The sequence below is a fragment of the Heliconius melpomene genome, chromosome 20 (assembly GCF_056956725.1).
Source record: "Heliconius melpomene rosina isolate 202511_hmr_F chromosome 20, ASM5695672v1, whole genome shotgun sequence".
Lineage (NCBI taxonomy): Eukaryota > Metazoa > Arthropoda > Insecta > Lepidoptera > Nymphalidae > Heliconius > Heliconius melpomene.
This window is the reverse complement of record NC_140408.1, coordinates 12,530,939-12,554,779: the sequence shown is the minus strand read 5'-3', so window position 1 is coordinate 12,554,779 and position 23,841 is coordinate 12,530,939. Positions and strand designations below refer to the sequence as shown.

Here is a 23,841-nt window from a genome sequence, read left to right as displayed (position 1 = left end):
AAAAATTGACTTAGAAATAGTTCATAATTCCAAACGAAAAAAAATAAAAAAATCTATGATTAACATTGCTATACGGCCAGATTAAAAAGTTCTATAAACATGTGACATTTATCCAAAATTTTTTGACCCATCAAAAGGGACGGTGTTATCATGACATTGACAGTTCGATAAAAATATTTACATAGCAGTGAAAATACTTTTTGTTTAGCGTTTTTCTTTCGTTTTATATTTTAAGTGGAAAATTAAATTGTATTTTCGTGTGTTTTGTGAAATTAGGACGAGTTGTATATAACGTTTCGTATTACATTGCTGTATACAGGTTTGTAATACTTCCTTTTTATAATTATTCGTTTCATAACTTGCGAATAGGAAATAAGCACCTGTATGTAAAAAAAAACTATCTTTATAAAATATTTATGTACATATAATTGTTATAGCTGTAGTTAGAATTAATTTATTTTATTGCGATTTTATTACAAAATTATACTTAAATTAGTTAATAATTAATACAATATACATTGTTTTGTTTTATTTACATTGTATATTATATAGTGTAGGTAAATTATTATTAGAAATATGTTATTAAAATAACTAGAAAAAGTCATTCTATAATTTTTTACAAGGTACATTTTTACATTACTACAAGATTTTTTACAGACTTTACTTTCTTTTGCTATAACTTCATTTTAAAATATTTTTATACAGTATTCCTCATATTGTCCACCAATTACATTTTGATTATATAGTCTTATATGAATACCACCAGCGGAATAAATATCTATTTATTACATTAAAAAATTGTATTCTAATTTCTCCCTCTGTAATTAAACTAAAGAAACCTAAGAAAACTAAAGAAAAATATACTATTTTTCTTTAGTTTTCTTAAGAAGTTTTAGCAAAATGAGAAGAAATGAATTTTGAAATTGGTAACTTTAATTCTACACAATGCAATGTTCCAGCCCAGAGATAAATATAATAATGACTTGTCATTATTATATTTTCTTTTATTAAACAAATTTATGATGAATAATATGAATGAATGATTTGGAAAATTGTGCAGAAAGTGAGGAAAGGAATGTTATAGCACTAAGATCTCTCTGCTAACCACATCATGATAATCATGTAAAATTGGAAGGATATCATGTAAAATTAAAAAGGAATAAAAAAAATTAAACACACACCTTAAATCATTTTTTTTTGTTACAGATACAGAAAACAGCAGATCAAAATTAACTTAAACAAAATGCTAGAAGAAAAATAAAAAATGTGATATAAAGTAGGGTCTTTGCTTATTTTTTAATATAAACAAATAAATAAAAAAAAACATCCAATGTAAACTATATTTAGTCTATCAGCTATGGCCAGTATTAGCTTTTAAGTTAGGATTATGAATTTACTTTATAATATTTTCTATACTGTTCTAGAAAATTATGGATATTTTTTATTGGTAAGTATTTATTTTTATAAATTATTACATTAAATTTTTACAATATATATTTTCAATTTATATTTTACAAAATAGTAATTTAACTAATAAAAACTGTAGTGGTTGCGGCATGCATAAAAAGTAAACCATTTTTATTAACAATCTCACTCCACATATATCAACATCTTATCATCTCTACGCCGACGATTTACAAATTTATAAGACGGTACCTGCTAATGACACACCCAGAGCGATAGATGAAATTAATTCCAATTTACAATTAATTAGTTCTTGGAGTAAATCGTTCGGACTATCTATTAACCCAAGTAAATCTAATGTATGTATGTTTGGGCATCCTAAGCAGTTATTTAAAATAAAACCAAATCTCCCTCAAATCCTTTTTGACAATGTCTGCTTAGAGGTTAGTGATAGTGTCAAGAACTTAGGAGTCAGAATGGACAGCACATTTTCTTGGTCGCCTCAAATTGCCGAGCTCAGCCGTAAGATCTTCTGTGCTATAAGAAGTTTGAGAAGATGGAAGAACCTACTACCATTAAAGACTAAAATCTCATTGGCTCAAACTCTTCTTCTCCCTATACTTGATTATGCCGACTCGTGTTACTTAGATTTATCTCAACAACTACTAAATAAGTTTGAACGGATGCAGAATCTTATAATCCGATTTATCTTTGGATTGCGAAAGTTTGATCACGTAACACAATACCGTACTCAGCTTAAATGGCTCACTGTAAAAGACCGACGACAATTACACTCTCTCACTCTCCTTTTCACAATCCTTTACCACCCTGTCACTCCTTCGTACCTCAAAGAACGGTTTAAGTTCTTGGGGTCGAACGCCCTCCACTCCCAACACCTTCGTTCCCGCAACAACAACCTCCTAGAAATCCCCTCATGTCACACTAAATGCTATGGAGACTCTTTTACTGTCCAAACAGTAAAACTCTGGAATGCTCTGCCAGGTGAAGTTAGACGATCTCCGTCAGTAAATATTCGTAAGCGTAGCTTAAAAATTACTACTTAGAACAATATTTAAAATAAAGTATCATAATATGTACGTATGTATACATTTCCGTATTATTTTAATATGTATGTATGTATGTGTCTATGTATGTATGTATGTATGTGTATGTATGTATGTATGTAGTTTGTGTGTATATGTTTTTATATTTGTATGTATGTGTATTAAATAAATATATATATATTATTTATTTAATTATATATATTTTTTTTACTTTGTTAAATAATACTTTTTGCGCTACTACTTACTACTATAATTTCTTGCATAAGTCCTGTACTTTTAATGGTTGCCTGTAAGAGATCACTTGCAGTGATAAGGCCGCCATTGCACATGTTAATTTAAGTACCTATGTATCGTTCTTTTTCTTTTTCTTTTCTTTCTTTTTTTTTTCTGTGTAAATTTTATATGTATATATTTTCTTTTCATGTGCAATAAAGTATTATTATTATTATTTATATTTTTACCATTTTTGTTCTCCCAAATCATTGGGGTACGTTAACCAAAAATTGCGAGCATATAGCCAAGCAATATTTGGGTGGAGATTTTCAGCGATAATTATTATTACTAGTAAGGAATTCTGACAATAAGTTAATTATTTGATGATAAAAACTTCCTAACTATACGGCATGTATTTAAGATTGCGGCTTTCTGTAAAAGAATATAACTTAACCGGTGAATATCCAAAGTTTCCAGACTCGTGTGTAGCGTATGAGGTACTACTCCGGTTGTTGAAAGAACTATTGGTACTGTAGTGACGGATTGGACTTTCCATTGACTTTTGAGCTCTATGGTTAAATCTGTATACTTATCTATTTTGTTTGAAAAAGTGGATGCAAGATTGTGTGTATTTGGAATGGCTATGTCTATCAAGTATACAGAATTTTTAACTTTATCATAAAGTAAAATATCCGGTCTATTGTAGTGTACGGTTTTATCTGTGATGATTGTACGATCCCAATAGAGCTTAAAATTTGTAGATTCTAAAATAGCCTGAGGTGAATATTTGTAATAGGGAGTTTTTTGTGCTTGTGTGATGAGAGAATGTTTAAATGCTAGGTGTTGATGAATAATTGCAGCGACCTGATCATGTCTATGTTTGTAATCGGTTTGTACTATGGTTTTACAGGCTCCGGTAATGTGTTGGATTGTTTCAGGACTAGAATAACATCTTCTGCATAAATCATTAATCATATTTGGTCGTTTTATTATGTGTTTTTGATAGTTCCTAGTGTCTATTACTTGATCCTGGATAGCCATCATGAAGGCTTCCGTCTCTGGGAAGAGATCTCCCCGTCTTAGCCATTCTTTCGATGCAACTTTGTCGACGTGTGTTTGGCTAAGATCGGCTAAATGTCTACCGTGCAGTGACTTTATAGACCACGCTTCTATTTTCTGCTGCTTAGTTATTAAGGTTTGGTTTAGTTGTACATTTCTATCGTTTAAATTAAGTGGTGTATATTTATTATCTATATTAACTATGAATTTGTGCAGTTCACTATGTTCCGCCTTAGAGTAAAAGTAATTTCGGAATTTAGTCACTAGATTATTATGTAGGTTGCGAATATCAATGAGACCTCGTCCTCCATCCAGACGTGATATAGTTAGACGCTGAATACATGATTTAGGGTGATGTTTCCTATGTGTAGTCATGTGTGTATTTATTATACGTTGCAGATTCGATAAATCCGTTTGAGACCAGTTTATTATAGCAAAAAAGTAAGTAAGAATCGGTATTGCGTATGTGTTGATGGCTTTTATAATATTACGTGAGTTTAATTGTGATCTTAAAATTTGATTCAAATGAAATTTATTGGTTAGTTCTATCTTGGTTTGTTTTTGTTGTATTTGCTTAGCTTGTTGAAATCCAAGGTATTTATACGTGCTATTTTCGTCCATTGATTCAATTAGTTCACCAGTGTTAAGTATATATGTATTTTGTTGTGATTTGCCACGTTTAATTGAATGTACCTTGCATTTTTCAATTCCAAATTCCATGCGTATGTCTGTAGAGAAGGATTGTGTGAGGTCGGCTAGTATTTTTAGTTCTTTATTATTACTGGCGTATAGTTTGATGTCGTCCATGTACATTAAATGTGAAATTATATGATATGTGTCATTATGTTTTAGTTTAAATCCTGTATTGGTATTATTAAGCAATTCAGAGAGAGGGTTTAACGCTAGACAGAACCATAATGGACTCAGCGCATCACCTTGGAAGATGCCTCGTTGTATTTTAATCGAATCAGTAATCAGTGTTTCATTATTGTTAATTAATTTTAATCTAGTTTTCCATGAGAGCATAACGGAGCTTAAAAATGTTATTAGAATAGGGTGAATCTTGTACTTTTTTAAAATATATAGTAACCAACTGTGTGGAACTGAATCAAATGCTTTTCTGTAGTCTATATACATTGTATTAATATTTTTATTATGTGCCTGTTTCATAACTATTGCGTCTATAGTAAGCTGCTCTTTACACCCTTGACTATTTTTCCTACAGCCTTTCTGTTGTTCAGCTAATATGTTATTTTGATCGATATGTTTATAAATTATGTCAGTAATACACGCAGTGATAATTTTATATATTGTTTGGAGGCATGTTATTGGCCTATAGTTAGCTGGGTTTGTGCGATCTAAGCCTTTCGGTAGCATATACGTTATTCCGTTTGTTACAAATAAAGGTAGTGTGCAAGGTGATTGTATGAACTGGTTTATGTGTTTAAGAAGAATTGAATGAGTGCATGTTAGCTTTTTGTACCAATAGTTGTGTATATTATCGGTTCCCGGTGCCTTCCAATTGTGTGTTCGCTGGATGATTTGATTGAATGTTTCTATGGATATATCATTGAATTTCATTACATTTATTTCTAAGTCAGGTATTTTTTTCAACCATTCTGCGTCTGTATTATGTTCTATTGAATTTTCCCAAATATTGGCCCAGTATTGTTGCAAATTATTTTGCGTTGGATTTTCTAGTAATTGTGTTGTGGTATTTTGGTTTGTGCTAGATAGAGTTCTATAAAAATGTTTTTCGTTATTAACGAATGTATTATTTTGTTGCTTCCGTTTTGTACATGTCAAATATCTTCTAAGTCTGTTCGAAGTTGCATTTAATTTTTGTTTTAGTGTGTCTAAGAAATGTGGTAATTCTGTATTAGGTTCTTCGTGATGTGAATGAATTTTATATTGTGTTTTTATTTCTTCTACAGTTTTTAGTATTTTACGGCTCCTATTTCCTGATATATATTGCGTAAGTCTACCTATTTGCAATCTATATTTGTCTACTCTACTTTCGAGTCTTCTTTGCCACGATGGCTTGCTGTTACGAGTTCGGTAATTATCAATGAAACTGAATTTTGTTCCATTACACAGAGATGCAGTGTAGGCAGCGGTATATATAATGTTATGAAGAGCATTGAAATCTACTTCGTTATTTAAATGTTTCGGAAGTATTTTGCTATTTAAGAAACTAACAATTTGAGAAAATTTACGCGATGATTTTTGTTTAGGTATATAAGGTCTGGTTTCAGGATTTGTATTGTTAAATTCAATTAGAGCATTATTAAATTCTTGTTCAATATAATGTAGTTGTTTTTCTATTAAATTGTATCTATTTATGCAATGTTGGTCTAGTGATTCAACGGGTTGTAAATTTCTTTGTAGATATGCAGAATTACTTATTTCATTTGTTTGATTGCTAGCAGAATTCGACTCTGTAATATTTGTTGTTAAAGTATTACTATTAGCTAATTTAATTTCTACTTCTCTTTTTAATTCAATAATTCTATCGGATTGTACACTTTTGTTCGTAAATATTTTATTATTATTATTATTATTAAAGTCTGAATATTACCAACATAGTTTTGGGCTCCACAACTACTTGGGGGGAATGAATTTATTTTTATTTTATCCACTCTGTTATATTACTGAATGGAAAGGAATGTTGGACAGGGCTTCTAAAATGAAATTATTTTTTAAATTTTTTAAATTTAAGATAAAAAGTGAAAGTGAATAAAACTATTAAAACAAATGAATAACAAAATTTTTGGGATATAGTTGAATTTATTTGATCCCATTTAATATCAAATAATTAAAACCAGTATTATTTGCACTGATTAAATGTGTTATTAATATTATTAAAATGATTTTATGATCAATTTTCTTTTCTTTCTTTTATATCCAATTAATTCAAATGTATTTTATCCAAATATTTCTTATATTAATAATAATTTATATTTTTTTACAGATAAGTGCTATAGAACAACTAGGGACAAAAGGCACTTAATGGTGTACATGGTGAGTTACACATTTTTTTATAATTATTTGCTGTAAGTATAGGTACTATTCTGTAATAATGTAATAATAATTTATTTAATTTAAATTAAATCTGTATGAGTTATGTTTTATTTTTATAATTATTTCTTTTTACAACCATTACAGACAATCATTTTCTTTTATTGTATACAACAAAAAGATTTAAAGCAGATTGCTATACAAGTAAATCTATACTTTACAGAAACTACTACAAAATATTATGTCAATGACTAAAAAGTATTATATTTATTAGTCATTGAAATAATATTTTAGACTTGTGTACATTTATTGAGAAAAGCTATAAGCTATATATTATTACAGTTATTGTTTAGAAAAACTGTAGTGGTTGTATCTATTAGACTGAATGGGTACAGGTCATCCTGCCAGGATCCTGATCTGAATACCTGTCCAGCCAGGCATGTATATTAAAAAGAAAACATATGTATGTTGTATAGACACAAAAAGATAAAGATGTTATCTTTGGATGTTCATATACATGACAGAGTCATGCCAAGTTTTCTGATGATCATTGAAATACTAGAATTACATGCATGCTTCTTTTTCTCCATTATATGAATGATTTATTACACATAGAAGAGAAGCTCTACAGAAAAAATAAAGCTTCTAATTCAACCTAATCAAAAGGCATCTTGGGTTCTTTCCGTGGGTCTCCACTGGGGGGAATGCTTATTTGTAACTTTTTTTATTTTCCCCTCTCTTGTAGCCAATTCGTGGAATTGATGTCATTATTCAACACGCAACTAATATTTACCACCAGGTTCCCCTGTTATGCGGGCACGTTTCATCTTCATAACATGTAGTCTTATATTATGTTTAATTAAATATACACGGAAGAAGAACCGAGTAGCGAGTATCTGCCTACACTGAATACGATTTAAATATTTATCACCAATTATCTACCATAGCGCTTTAATTTTAATTGATTTTAATATATTCGATTAGATTTATTGCATAGAACTATTCATCCATCACGAGGCGGAGCTTCTCGACCTTGCAATCTCTCGATTGTTTCAATGTATCATCGTAGCTTAGATGTATAGATGTTTGTGGGTCTTGGATGGCAGACAAGGCTTGGTGGGCGCCGGTTCAAAACTCGAAAAGGTTCTTGTGGAGGTACTTAGGTATATAGTTCTAAGTAAGTACCTCCAAATACTAATCTATATAAATTATTAGATTTACCCGCGGCTTCGCCCCGTTTTCGAATAGAAATAAGTAATAACTAAGACAGATAATATAATAACTAAGACAAACTTATGTATGACATATGGCTCACTGTGGGGCTATATTGAAACAATTCATGTGATTGGATGCTTATCTCACCTCTAAATGGGATGGGACCCTTATTCGGAGAGATGCGTGCGTTAAACTATTTCAAAAGTTTTAGCTTAAATATTTTTTAATTAAATTAGACTTAACACAAATGGAATAAAAATAAAATAAAATTATAAAACTAAGTTTATAAAACCTGAATCTTCTTTCCGTTTTCCCGTAAATCCTTCTTTTTTGATTTATCTGCTTATACGTTCTCTATGTAATCAAAATATTCACAATGTTTATATTAATACTAAATTACTAAGGCATAATAAAGCTGGCTAAATTACTGACGCGTCGTGGCGCAGCAGCACAAGGGTGTGACTAACGCGACGGTTGTGGGTTCGATCCCCACTCGAGGAATAATAATAAAGCTGAAAAATTTGTACTGCATGCTAATCTCGGAGACTTGTTTAAGTTGAAAAAAATATTTTTGTATTGGATAGTTTATCGAGGAAAGCTCTATGTGTTATATTATAGTTACTTCCATTTTACTTTGAGGTTGATGCCGGAGGTTAAAGCTAGTCTTACTATATTTTTTTCAATATTATAAACGCTAACATTTGTGAAGGTGGGTGTTTGTTTTTGTTTCATGCAAAAAGTACTGAACGGATTCAGATGAAATTTTACGATTATATAGCTTACTAGCGGCCCGCTTGCGGTTACACCCGCGTGAACTATGTTATTATTAATTTCTGTCTCCATGACTACGTCCTAGTGACGTCTATGCAAAATTTGACACTCCTAGCATTTGTAGTAACGAAGTTTCATACAAACTTTCAACCCCAAAAACAACCCCTTAGAAGTCGAATATTGCAAATTCCCGTCTTAGCGAGCACCTACGCCCTATAAGTAACTCCTATGCAAAATTTGAGATTCCTAGCACTTGTAGTTTCTGTGATTTCATGATGAGTGAGTAACCTTTCGATTTTATATATATAGACTAGTGGACCCGAGTGCGGGTAGGCTCGCTTGAACTATACGAATATTTATTAAATATATTTAAGAAATTATTTTCAATTTTCAATAGAGAGATGCGTCAAGCAAGCTCATTTTGGGTGACGTTTTCTAACAACAAACTTACCAAATCGTTGCTTAGCAACGGCGGTTGTTATAAACATGGCGGAATAAATTGCATGTCAAATTAATAATTATTTTAATATATTGATACATATCGAAAATATTACAAATATGAGAAAAAAAAGTATCCTATGTTCATCCTGAGACCCTCAAGTACCTCTATATGAGTATTTTATCACAATTAAATCAGCGGTTTGGCCCTGATTGCGTAAAAGACAGACAGACAGACAGACAGAGTTACTTTCGAATTTATAATATGGTATGGATATACATCAATATTTTTTATAGTTTTGCTAAAATATAACAATAAGCTTAAGCGGGCGAAGCCGCGCGAAAACTTAGTAGCTAGTATTAGTATAATTATATAAAAGGTGTGAGCGTCACTTCGTATTAACCTTCACCCAGTCTGAAGAAGCCTTTTATTTTTTTCTCAACTAATCGTGTCGTGTCAATGATGTTACGTAGATACTGTTCAATGTTCAAACGCGTGAATGCATTTAATTATAAATTTTTTTTAAGATTATCTCTTTTAAGATTGTCTTGTTTTCATTTCGAATCAGTAGTTCCTGAGGTTAGTGCGTTTAACCAATCTTTTCAGCTTTTATAATATTGGTACCTATTGAATTTGAAAATATCGTATATTGTTGTTAAGACTTAGGCCTTAGGCTCGAAAGGCAATTCTGCTGAGAAGAGCCGGCAAAAAACTCAAAAGTTGTTCTTTTTAAAGTATAATTTACTATTAATGCACATAACAAACATCGTCCCGAGTGGACTTCAGCAGTATTTAATTTCAAACCTTTTTTATCATTATTGTAATTTTGGATAACCGATAAGCCATAAGACAAGGCTATTATGCCTTCCCTTAAGGCCGTTATGGGGCAGCGTCTGACTGCATAGGCGACGGTTGTGAGTTCAATCCACACTCGAGGGAATTGTTATTTCTGATTAACGCGGCGTTGAGTTCTGCCACCCAACACGTAATCTCAAAAATTCCGTGCTTGGAGAAGGGGCTGTCTTAACACTAGGGGCTGTATTTAAATGCGCCTACCCACCTGTATGCGGCATAGAGCGTAAAATAAATAAATAAGATAAAACTTAGTATATTTAGTAGTCTAAGTTTTCACTTAGCTAGGTACAAGCTTATATGAACATTAAATGAAAGAGTTTATTTTGTAAACTACAATACACTATGAAAAAACGTCTAGAAAGCATATTTTTAAAAATATATTTGATTTAATAGTTTATTATTTTATTACGCTTTTATTAGGTCGACTTGTAACTAAGTATGTAACTTTGTAAATAAGTAATAAAATCTAAGAAACTGAATTTGACCCACTTCTAGTAATTGTGTCGTCATGAAACTCGGCGTTATACATAGCTTAGGTCACAATACAATGATATGGTGTCATCGAGCTGATCTGATGATGGAGCCAAGACCATGCAGGTCTTCAGTTCAGTCGATCTCTTCAGAAGTTACTCGTACTGGTAAACTTTTCGAGTTTACACTCATATAATAATTTATAGCTTCGAGTACATTCTATAGCTTATTTTATTATAATATTTTCTATATATACATATACATTTACCAGGGCGGAACTGGGCTTTAAGCTTTGTACAAATTTGTTCCTGTAAAAGTATTTTTTTTTATTATTGAAAATTAGGTTTTTTTTAAGATCTAGGATCTAGGATGGGCACCAAACTAATCAGGGATGGACACAGAGCCCCACCCCCTCCCCATTTCTACGCCTATGTTGACTACGACTATATTATTTCTAATGGTGTAAAAAGTGTTTGAACCTAACGTCGCGCTTTGTCGTAAGCTTAACACATCGGGTAAATAAAAATCATTTATAATATTATGTTGAAACTGGGAATTGAATCCACGTCCATTGTGTACCAGTAAAGTTAAATGTTGCGATGCTAAGCTACGATGTACGATCAATACAGTTTTGTAGAAGGCAATTTAGAAGTTAACAACGCCACTTTGTAGTGTACCGCTATTATATTGTCGTTTTATTTGATAATTTGGTTTGTTTGATATATAGGCTCTATATGTGTATATGAGGCCGTCATAGCGCAGCGGCACAAGGGTGTGACTGTAACGCGACGGTTGCGGGTTCGATTCCCACTCGAGAAAATGAAATTTTTATATATACATATATTAAAATTTCATTTCTTCACTTTGGTGTCTAGGCGATTCCGCCATTCAATACGCGATGCCCTCAGAATTCGGCAAAAAGTGGGGAACGGAGTGTCTAACACTAGGTATCTATGATACAACGGCATCATAAGAATTTCTATAATACGAAAATATTAGATAAAAACTATCACAGACTATTATTAATACAAAATATGTACATTTAAAATATAGACCAATTTATAGTGACACATTGTGCTAATAGCAAATGCACTAATAAAATAGAAAGGTTTATGGAACTTTCACGTTTACAGATTCTTAGCTGAAAATAACTTAGGACCTAAATACAAACTGCGCACCCATATTTGACAAATTGAGAACAACGTTTTTTTTTCTCTTTGGGCTTGGCTGACCTGGGCGGCTTCGCCCGCTTGAACTGTAGGTACGAATATTTATGAAATTATTTTCAATTTAAAATCGAATGTGGGTTTGATCCCCACTAGGACTGGTTGTGGAACCAGTCGATATTATAGTCACGTTTTGGGCCTGATTTTTCTTTCTTATGATGCCGTTGAAGGTCCGGTGGCATAACTGTATAGGTAACCTTCCGGCGAATTCTCGAAGCATTACGTGTTGAGTTCGAAACTCAAAGTCTTGCTTTGCTTCGTTACCAAAGCAAGGAAATTAAAATATTAAATACTTCACTCCCCCGAGTGAGAATCGAACCCACAACCGACGCGTTTACAGTTAGAGGCCTTTGCGCCACGACACGACGCCCCAATTACATATAGTAATTTTTGATTTTACTCGTCTATAAAATGTCTGGAAAGCTTTTCATGATTATGAAAGTACCTAATATATTTTTTTAGTAAGCAGGGGCGAACACGGGGAACCTAGTGTTAAGACATTCCGTTCTCCATCTTTCGTTGACTGGCGGAACGCAACGCGCACTTTGATCCGACACCAGAACGTAGTTTCGGCGGAAAGTGGTTAGCGGAGTGAGCTAGCTTAAGACTATACTGTCTCTGCCTACCCTGCTGCAGGATACAACGTGAAGAGATGAAAATATTTAATATTTCTTTTCTCGAGAGTTAGAAGTTAAAGCTAGTATGCATACAGAACGGACGACCATTCGTGGCCGCCCTAAAGTTAGTGCAGATTTGACTTTAGGATTTTTCCTACTTTTGATTATTTTCTTCTCGATTGAGTAATGAACAGCCTAACGTTTGAAACTAGAAAGCCTAACTTCAAGGAGGCCACGACTCGTCAACCGCACTGTATCGGTATATGAGAATACTCCAATACAAAATCTAATAGTTTGGAGCCTTCAAATCTTCAGTGGGTACCTACAATATTTTTATAACGCGAAGTGAAAGCAAATGCTAAGTTCCCACGGTGCCGTTCTCCGTCCCTTTCACACGTCAGTGATATAGTGCGTGCGACAAGGACGGTGATGTCCAATTGCTCTATTTATACGCCCTTTCTCTTTATCCCTCATCCTTGCCATTTGCTCACTGCGGGTTTTTTTGTGAGTTGATTATTTTTTAATAGAATAATTAAATTATTTTTTAATTGCGGCTTTTCTTGTAGTCCAACGATAATAACTAAGAGTTGTGTATAATATGTGGTATGAAATATTTTAAGTACAGGAGGTAACTCACCGTATGTACAGTGTTACATTGCAAGTATCAATCTGATGTAATATAGCCTTTGTTGATAAATATTTGACTATTCAACATAGAAATATTTTTTAATTCGAACCTGGAGCTCCTGATATTAGCGCCTTTAACCATACAAACTCTTACTATATTTTTAATATTAATAAATAGTAAAAATCTTAACACAAGCACGTCCGAAACCAAAACAAAAAGAAAAAGCAAAACAAAAGAAAAAACTAATATTTACTTCATTTTAGTAAAATTATAGAAATTTGTTTACCGCAGTGCGTGTGCTGTACCAGCTTCTCGCAACGTTTCGCAAAATACAGTTATATCCAAAACAGTACCATCTAGATTTTAATACGCAAATTGTAAACATTGCTTTGAAAATGTAGTAATAAGGACTAGTGTAGATACGCGGTTTTGTTTTTTTTTAGCTTTCAGGGAAACATATTGCGACTATATGGTAAGGTAGACAGAGGTAACCTATTGTTCAGCTTAGACAATGGGCTCCCCACTTTTCGTCCAGTGGTCCAATATTCCGTGGTAAATGGTGGAACTCAACGCCGCGCGATGTCTTGTTACCAGAGAAGGGGAATGAAAATAATTTAATTCGCTCGAGTCGATCGAACTCACAACCATCGAGTTTACAGTGACGCCGTCCACTGCGCCAAGACGTTCTTATCATAGCTGATAGTTTGTTTTAATTTTTATACTTTCTTACAGGATGAAAGGGAGGGCGCGGGGCGCCGCGATGGCGCCGTGCTGCCCAACTCTATGGAGGTAAGATCGTTTTACATAAACATAATTTTTTTTCAGCTTCACGCTGTATACCCAGAGCTAGTGTTAAGACACTCCGCTCAACACTCTCAGCTGAATTCTGGAGGCATTGCGTGTTAGGTGGTAGAACTCAAGCGGGGAAATAAAAATAGTAATAACTTTTTATATCTACATAATCCATGTCAGGCACATATAAATTAAACCTACAAACTGAGATTAGCAACCCATGAACCTCACTACTAAGCTATTAGGCCACTTATCCCCCCTAAGAACCTTACTAAATAAAGATTGAAATTATGTTCAAGCTTAGAAAGGCTAAACTTATTTTTATGGTGTTTTCACGACATAACCTTATATAGAAACCGGGACGCATTTCGATAGAAGCCTTACAGATTGTAGGCACCATTGTAAGAAAACTAATTTGACGTTTAGATCCATAGATCCAAATGATACCGTTTAATTGATCTATTGATTTGTCATTTATCTGTGTGAGATTAGATTTCGTTCCTTTAAGTCTACTTTTTTTTGTTTTTATGGTTCCGTACCTTGAAGGGAAAACACGGAACTCTTATCACTTTGTCGTCTGTCCGTCTGTCTAGACTATTTATCTCGATATAGAATACAAAATAGTTAGGTTTATGGTTCCTTAAAGCACAGAAATAAATTAATTTTTAACAAAAAGAAAAACCGACTTCTAACAACGAACTAAAAAGTGAAAAATAATTTTACAAAGATTTTATAATTTTGAAGTCGGTGCCAAGTAAAACAAACAGGCTTAGTAATTAGATATTGTAGTAAGGGTGTTGTAGCATTAGTTTGACACCGACGACGGTAGATCTTAAAATGATGCTTCTTAAACGAGTGGTGATTGTGGTGGTAGTGGTTCTCAACGAGTGGTTGTGATTGTCCTATGTAAAACTTCATTTAATTAGGTATTATTTTTGTGCAAAGTTACATTTTGGTATATTAACAATACATAAAAAGTATTCGGGCGAATTGGGAATCTCCTTTCTTTGAAGTTGGTTGAAAATGAGAACATCCTCTTTTTTGAGGTTGGTTGAAAAGAAATGCAACCATCAGGAATCTCACTTCTGACATCAATTTAAAAAGTTTTTACTTGTAACTTTTAACAGTATAATCAATTTTTACCAAAAAAAACAAACTTTCTCAATTTTCTCCGGATTCCATAATCGAAACCTAACCAAACTTTTACCAAATTATTCTTGAAGTGTATCCTTTCAAATAAAAAAAAATCATCAAAATCGGTTAGCGCAACATTGAGTTATTCGGCTATTAGTCGCGCACATGTCTAATGCAAATGTTAGACTAATGTGATTTTCTCATGGATACCATTGTCAGACATGGACCAAAAAAAAATGGGACTATTCGGGAAGCTATACCTTTTAAATAAAAAAAAATATCAAAATCGGTTCATCCAGTTAAAAGTTATGAGGTAACAAACATAAAAAAAAAATAAAAAAAAATAAAAAAATACAGTCGAATTGATAACCTCCTTTTCTTACAGAAGTCGGTTAAAAATCAAGCTTATAAGTCAACGCAATCAAAAGGTACGAGCATTTATGCACCGATTTTGCTACATTTTGTATAAAATTGCGGAAATAAAACTAAAGGGTAGTTCGCGTGGCTCTACAGTTATGAAATTATGAAAACTTAATTTTCTGAAAAGTGAGAGTTTATAGTTATTTCATAGTAAAAAAATATTACAAACTTATATTTGTGATTCATTTCATACTAAATAAGTACATTGTTAAACTTTTACAAGTTGTACTTCCCGTTGACCTACAATCATGAAGTAGGTACGGAAGCCTCGGTAGGCGAATCCTACTCGCACTTATCTCGAGGTATTGCGTGTTGAGTGGCGGAGTCCAACGCCGCGCATTGCCTTGTTAGCAGAGTGAAAAAATGAGAATATTAAATAGTTCATTTCCCCGTAAATACAACCTACAATGGCTTGTGCCACAAAGCTCTACTTAACAAAATAAATGGTTTAATAAAACTAAAAAACACTCTTTTCTCCACCAAGTGCTGCAAGTGCTATAGAACGTGCTCTCAGTTATTAAATAAATGAGCCAAAATAAGTAGTAGAATGAAAAAAATAATGTATACCTTTAAATGGTCTTCCGTTAGAAATGTCCACCGTTTATAAACAAATGTATCGAGTTTTAGTAAAAATAGGCGCGATTTCTATTCGAATCCGCAATCGGATGTTACTAGAGGTGTGGCGAGTCACGCCCTGCTGTGATGTATGGAGATGGAGAATAAAATATTATTTATAAGTAATTAAGTACGTATAACCGTCCCCAACGACACGGTTGTAGGTTCGATTCCCTCTCGGAGAAATTAATTGTTCTCGTTTCCTCGCTCCTGCAAGAAGAAAAAAGCGCGGCGTTAAGTTCCACCGTTAAGCACGCGTCGAAAATCCGACGAAAAGTGATTAACGAAAATATATAATTATGTTTTTCCATTTTCAATATTTATTTTCTTTTTAATTTATTTTTTTAGCTTGATGTATGTACCTACATATCTTACATTTTAGCAGTAGCTCTAACAAAAGTAGAATTTTATTTTCCTTTATACTATCTATATATTTTATCTGTATTCTCTTTAAGTGAAATGTAATTTCTATTGAGAAATAAATAAACTCTTTAACCACACATCCTGCACATAGCAGGGTAGGCTGAGGGAACCTGACAAAGTGCATTTAGAAATATCTTGCAGTAATCTTCCTATAGTTTGACACATCTTTGCATTTTTTATTGATTTCTGTAACCACTTGTATTAATTGTAGTATTATTCCATAGCTAGTGAAGGCCGTCACTGTGGAGTGTCGTGACACTTTAAAATCATGTTTAATCGAAATTATTCATATTTATGTCAGCTGGCACACTTCTGCTTTTATTGCGTGTTCATTTAATTTGATTATACCTACGAGATATAGGTAGATACGCTGTGTCATGCAAATTGATTTTTTTTTAATAAATACAATATTTATTAAAAAAAAATAATAATAAAAGATACATTTTTTTTATTAAAGACATCATAGAGGTTCAGCGACTTAAAGAGTATGACTGTAAATGTGACAGTTCTGGGTTCGATTTCCGTTCGAGGGAATGGAATATTTTCAGGTCTTGAAAAATTGAGTGGAAAGTGCGTAGCCGAGTGTTTGTAAGAGGTTGTGTAGCCACCTACATTTGGCTTGGCATTTGGTTGTGCTTCTTATCCCGGAATTTGCATTAGATCGGGATTTACCCGGAAAAAAGCGCGATAACCGCACGCGTGTGCTGCCAATTTTTTTTTATTATATGCAATATGTTTATTTATTTATTAATTCCACTAGTGATGATAACATTACATAGTGACAAAGAAAAGAAATACAAAGTAAAATTTACGACTAAATGCACCATCTTTTAAAGTGGGTACAGCACGCAATTATAATTATTACATATAACAAATAAAAATCCAAAAAGAATTTTACGATATTTTCCTAAGTACTCTCAAATAATTATAGATAAATCATCACACTGTTGAATCCGGCGAAGCCGCGAGCGTGTCGTTAACAGAAAATTATAATTTATATATCGTGACTACCAAGGCACGAGTCCAAATCATTTTAAACAAGACATTGTAAACAATGTCATGCTTAAAATGATTCTATGATGATCTAAAAAATATATTCGCGTGTTATTAATAATTAATATTAAATTGATTATGATACTTCTTAAGGGATAATTGTAATTTCTACCTGAGGGTAGAGGATTTCATTCATAAATTATTCAAATTTACCTATTTACTGAATTTAGTTTATTTTAAACACTAGCAGCTGAGTCGTGGCTTCGCCCGCATACCGCCTATAATAATTTTATTATGCAGCATTTGCCAACACTCCCCTAATTCAGGATCGAACCCCCAACCGTCGCGTTTACAGTTAACTCGCCCAGTTCTAGGAAGCGAAGTAATTACAAAATACAAAACTCTTTGTTTGTGGAAATGTAAACCTATTTTATTTAAAAAGAATCGGTTCCCCCTAAACATTACCCGCTCATTTCTCTTTTTGGGTGGGAACAGGTCTTAACCCTAGGTTCCCTCTGCCCACCCCACTATATACGTTAAGCTGTCTCATTTCTATATTAACCACTGCACGTCAAACCCAACAGAGCGTATGAAATATACAATCACCTAAATATGAGGTACTAAATGAATTTAAAATAACATGTGCGTGAAGAAATTCCTTTGTATATAATGAATACATGTAGATAGTTTTTATATAAACGTGTAAATAATACGATGGAGTGCCTACTTTTTGTTATAATACATAATTTATGAGGCTGCACGCGGTACAGCGTCTGACTGTGAACGCGACGGTGCGTGTTGACGGAGGGTTCCAACACTATACCCTATTCAGGGAGCCGTGAGATAAAAGACAAATTAACCAAGGCGGCTATTTTACAGGTCATGATTGATGGAGTTCATATATTTTCAAAAATAACTATGGAAGTAATTAAATTAAATTAGTAATTTTTAGAACTAAGGAACCCTTGCAGACTTGATAGAAATCGAATATTATAGATGCCTTAAATTATTTTCTTTTATTTAAAAAAAATAGTTTACGTGTAAAAGCACCCAAATCCCTAGATTTTCGAACTTCAATCGCAAAGTTAATATGGATAAGTCCTAATGAATAGACTATAGTTTTCTTGTGCCCCCTTATACCCTACTGTGGTGTGGAGCGTGAAGCTAAAAAAATATAAATATTTTTCTTGTCTTATAAAAATAAGTGTTTTCTGCATTAAATCTTGCACAATTTTAACTTGGTAACTCACCCAGAATAAAGAGTACCTACGTATATTCATCTAGTTAATTAATAATTTACAATTAACTACAAAAAACCCTGGCTCTACTCGACTGATTTTTACTAGGTAATAAAACATAATCGTGTTTTACTACCTAACTAGCGGTCCGCTGGAACTATGCGAACTGTACGATTATTTATTTATTAAATACTTTTAAGTATATTTAGGAAAACATACAAGGTTGGTATGGTTGAAAATACTAAAATAGTATTGTTATCTTTTGTGAGCAGAAGGTACTCTCGCGCGGGTTTCCTTCGTAATGGCCTATTAAGTTGCTCCTCAACTCCTCAAGCCACAACCTCCTCTGACATCCATCCAGTGACAGTTCCATAAAAATCGGCTTGGGAAGTTAGCACGATCAAATAGACTTTAAAATCATTTGTTTTAGTACTACACTATATGTACTTAAAAAATATATTTTCAAATCACAGACGTACACTTTATATGTACGAGTATGTATATAGATTACCAAGCTGGTAATAAAAACACGCGTGTTTCTCGGTGGCTAATTAAAGAAAGTTAGTCTATTTCTTGTTGTCAATTGTATCTAATCACAGCTTGACGTTGTATCTTGTACATATCTGTGTAGGCAGAAATAAGATAGTGTTGAGACACTCCGTCACCCCGAATTTAAGAAATATTGTGTGTTGAGTGGCTCATGTCGCCTTTTGTCTTATTACCACAGCAAAGAAATGGAAGTATAAAATAATTCATTCCCCCAAGTAGGAATCGAATTCACGAACGTCGTGTTTACAGTAACACACTTTACCACCTTGCCACGAACTAGAAGAGGTGCGGGTTCATATTCCATTTTTTCCAAGATACATCTTAAATGTTTATATGGACATACGTATATAGTAATAGTGTTTGAAAGTTTTTAAAAGATTATAATATAGAGCAAGGACGCCTGCGTAAAAGGCATTGAAATTTAAATGGAGAGCGTCGTGATGTTACAGTTTTATAGTTGTGATTGTGGGGAATTTTCATTGCGTTTTATTTAAAGAGGTACGTACGTACAAGTTTTTTTTTTCTAGAATAGAAAGCAGTTGTATTGGTAGTTTTAATAGTTATTTAAAAAGTAATAGCTTAATATTAGTGAAATTATAATTAACGTCTTATCAAAATGATTTATTTGTCAATCGTGTCTAATCACAGCTTCACGCTGTATCCCGCACACAAAAGGGTAGGCAGAGGAAACTTAATATTAAAACATTCCGTTCTCCACATTCTGCCGAATTCTGGAGGCATTGAGTGTTGAGTGGCAGAACTCAACGCCGCGCTTTGCCTCGACATCAGAGAGAAGAAATGGAAATAAATATTTCATTTCTTCGACTGAGGTAATCTTATTAAAATTTATACATTTTAATTCCAAATCTTCACGTATCAATCAAATACATTAAGGTTATATATAAAGTAAGATACAAAATATATTATTTGGACATCGGGCGTGGTTTGGTTGCACGATCTTTGCTTGCGCAATTCATGGCGCTTCTTCACTTGTAGTGGTGTGGCCATACTTCTAGCGGGAACGGGTTTTTAATGTTCACCTATTGGATATATAAAATAAATAAGAATCGCATGATATAAAGAAAGATATGTAGTGATACTCTTCTTTATACTAATTAATACGAATTGTGAGATTTTAACTGATTGTTATTTTTAGAATTTTTCCACTTGTGTAGTCTTATTTAAAGAGAAGAATTTAAAGTAGGAAAAAGGGTAGGTTTTTTCTTTACTAAATGTGTAATAACTCTTTAAAAATGTTAAAGAATCTACGTTCATTAAATACATTTACGTCATTTACGATGTGAACCCGCAACCCCCGTTCCGTTAGTAATATGTCAAACGTCGTAAGGCTATTTATAAAGGCTTGGTAAAACTGCACGATCGAGGCTTGCGTAAGTAATGGCGCTTCTTCGTTTGTATGGTAGAAGTGTTAGCGAGGATGGTTTGATTTTTTTATAGTTTCACGAATTTTCTTGCGTAGCCTGCAACTTAACATTAGCATTAACTTAACTTAACATTAGGTCCTAATGGGGACCTAATGTTAAGAGACTCCGTTCCTCATTTTTCTAAATAATACGTGTTGTAAAATATTAGCTATCAAATTATACATCTAATTAAAGTAGTTGGTTATGGTAGTATTTTTCTCTTGTATAATATGTTGAATATTTGATGGTGTTTTTGTTTTAAATATTTTCTTATCCAAATATAAAATTCAACAAACGGTATTTAAATGAATATAATGTGACCTAATGTTAAGACTTTACGTTCTTCACTTTCCGCTCAATTAGTTGCTTAAAAGAAACATATTCCCTATATAAATTGCAAAATTTGTTTGAAAGTAACATGATATTTGTGTACATTGCTTAATAAAGCATCAAACTAAAGTAGGGCACAATAATTTATAATGAATCCCATACATGAGCGTCTGTTAGTTATTAATGATTTGCATCTCAACTTCGGGTGTGGTGTGCCGCGTGTACCACGACGCCGTTACGTAAATCATGTGCGCTTCTTGAAAGTTGTTGTATGGCCCGTTTTATAGCGGCGTGAATTTCTACTAATATTGAAAAAAATTTTTGGTTGAATGCTTGAATGTCATGAACGACTGGTACAGTATGAAAAAAAACATTGTGTTTGATAGTCTATTTATCGAAGCAGGCGTGGGGGTGTTTAGGGTGTTATATTACATTACGTTCATCGTATATTATGTACCCCACTTCTCTCAGTCAGTCAGTCTCTCAGTCGTTCTTCTGGGACCCAGTGAAAAAAGAGACTAGCCATAAATTTTGTTTTTATTTATCGTTCATGTGCTGCCTAGTAGGTGACGATTTAAGAGGGCAATTTTATATATTTTCTATTCAGATTTAATTTTACAGTAATAGTGTGTACTATGTCAAGTTAATTAACAGCCTTCAAAAGCTTAAAGTATTTATTCTACATATGTACGTAAAAATATACATTTTACATAATTACTTTACGGTCGTACCAACGAAAACAAAATACTTTTAGTAAAGTTTAAGTTTTATGAAATTTTAGCAACTTGAATACATCTTTAATTTTTTTTTATTTTAACCTTTTTTTTCTTAGAAATATAACAATTTTCATTATAATAATATCCAAGGTTTATTTAAGCAGCAATTAAAACAACAAAGTAGCACTCTAATGGCCCTTAACTGTAGAACTAGAAAATTAAACCAAGCTTTTAGTTTAAATTATCTGACAAGTTTATAGTTATTTTATTATTGATAATTGCAATATTAAACACTAATGGGCAAACATAATCCATATTGGATACATTAGAATCTAATTTTAGCTCGTAAGTGGCATCAGAGGCGTGGCGCACGATTGGCCTTAGGCATGTGACCCATCTCGGAGAGGTCGTGTGGTGTGGCGTAGCGGGTGGATGAGCGATTTAATGAATATATGTATAAAAAATATTTTACGAGGCCAGTCGTGGCGCAGGGGAACAAGCGTGTGACTGTCAACGCGATATGTTGTGAGTTTGATTTCCACTCGAGGAAATAAAAATTTAATATTTTCTTTCCTTTGCTCTGGTGATGAGGCTGTTCTGGGAAATTAATAATTTACTAGTAGAAGTGCGGTATTCGAACATTATGAAAAAAATATTTCATTCATGAAAATGACCGGGACAGTCGGGAAATTTACTTACTAATTTAATAACAAATGTTTACTATTAAAGTTAGTTTCTAACGTTATACTATGAAGTAGTAAGAGGCAGAGGCGTGGTACACGACGTCCTTTACGCAATACTACCCATCTCGACCTTATGTGATCTGGTTTGTTACTATCGTGGCACGACTCGCTTGGTAGTTATTATATGTTACACGCTTATAGCAGGAAAGAATTTAGTGTCAGTACACTCGGTCCTCCACATCCTATTCAAATAACAGAACAGAACCGTATATACCGTCATGGCTTGTCTGTAACCGCAACGATTGTACATTCAATTCCCACTCAGAGAAAGATATATTTAATACTTATTTTTATTACCTGGCTCTGGTACTAAAACAAAGCACGGTGTTGAGTTCCGCTTACATGTAATGCCTCCAGAATTCGGCATAAAGAGGGCAACGGAAGTGCTTTAATGGGATCTGAGTGTCTTAATAGTAGGTTTCCAAGTTCCCTCTGCCTATCCTGCTTTGTGCGAGATTATTTTCCTAATGGGAATCGAACCCACAACTATGGCGCATGCACCAAGACATTGTCCTATCATACTGTACAAATTATTATTAAAATATGTAGGTATGTGATCGAAAGTACCTAATTTATTTTTATCAAGGAAAAGGACACAAGGTCCTTTTGAACAAATGAAATGGAGAAAATAAAATATATCCCTTTTGTTCTTAATTAGTCACTTTTTAGATAGACCTTTGTAAATATTCATATTTTTAATTGCAACAGTTTAGCTATTTCTAATTCTTGACTAAATGATTAATTATTAAATTGATTTGGAATATTTTTAAATTTTAAATTGTAGAGCAATTTTTTAATTTTTTTTTAATTATCTCTTTTTTTAAGTTGTTATTCTTTACGAAAGATGAAAAAATATTTGTAGAAAATATTGAATTTATCGCGACTCGAACCCGCGTCTCTTGAAAGAACTATACTTTTGAAAAAGAATTGCTTAGTGGTCAGAGCTCTTGGACGTTTTCCAATTGGCGAGTGGGTCCAGCTGCCTTCAAGTTATTATACGTTTTCTAAACAATATCTACTGATATACAAAAATATATCTTCCAACGTTTTTTGAGCCGTGGAACTCAACGCCGCGCTTTGCCTCATTACCGGCCTGAGAATTAGAAATATCATTTTTAAATTAACAATTTATTTTATTGTTAAACAGGCCTGCGAACCGCCCATCCAGTTAGAACCTGTGGACCTCAGCTTGAAACGACGCTCTCCCACACCGCGACGCCGGGCTAGACATTTTGGTAAGTTAACACTTGCTTGTCTACTCTTAACTATTTTATTTTCAATTTCACGATGTATTCCTCACATAGTAGGGTAGGCAGAGGTATCCTGCGAGCTTAGTGGTAAAAAAGTCCGTTGCCATTCTCCATATTATTTTATAATTAAATTATATTATTTTTGTATCTTCACGTTAGTATATAGAAGGGTACATAGAGAGAATTCAATGTTAAGGCACTGCAGTGTCTGAACCAATCAATACTTGCCGCTTA

At 33.0% G+C, this 23,841-nt stretch overlaps 2 protein-coding genes across 3 annotated transcripts in view; one reads left to right on the top strand and one right to left on the bottom strand.

Moving 5' to 3' along the window:
• The first annotated feature begins 58 nt into the window (after positions 1–58).
• LOC146528061 (uncharacterized) overlaps positions 59–23,841 on the top strand; it is a 46,912-nt gene continuing 23,129 nt past the window's right edge. For both annotated transcript variants that reach the window (XM_085204818.1, XM_085204817.1), the window contains exons 1-5: positions 59–319; positions 1,207–1,447; positions 6,712–6,761; positions 13,713–13,769; positions 23,505–23,592. In XM_085204818.1, the coding sequence (XP_085060944.1) occupies positions 6,750–6,761; positions 13,713–13,769; positions 23,505–23,592 (157 nt within the window). In that variant the 5' untranslated portion in view covers positions 59–319; positions 1,207–1,447; positions 6,712–6,749. The remainder of the gene's footprint in view (positions 320–1,206; positions 1,448–6,711; positions 6,762–13,712; positions 13,770–23,504; positions 23,593–23,841) is intronic.
• On the bottom strand, positions 3,054–4,547 carry LOC146528062 (uncharacterized). The gene has a single exon (XM_085204572.1). The coding sequence runs from the start codon at positions 4,545–4,547 to the stop codon at positions 3,054–3,056; it is 1,494 nt and encodes a 497-aa protein (XP_085060698.1).

Bases quoted from the DNA above. Each gene is read 5' to 3' on its own strand.
- LOC146528062 (XM_085204572.1), bottom strand. From the start codon at position 4,547: ATGGACGACATCAAACTATACGCCAGTAATAATAAAGAACTAAAAATA.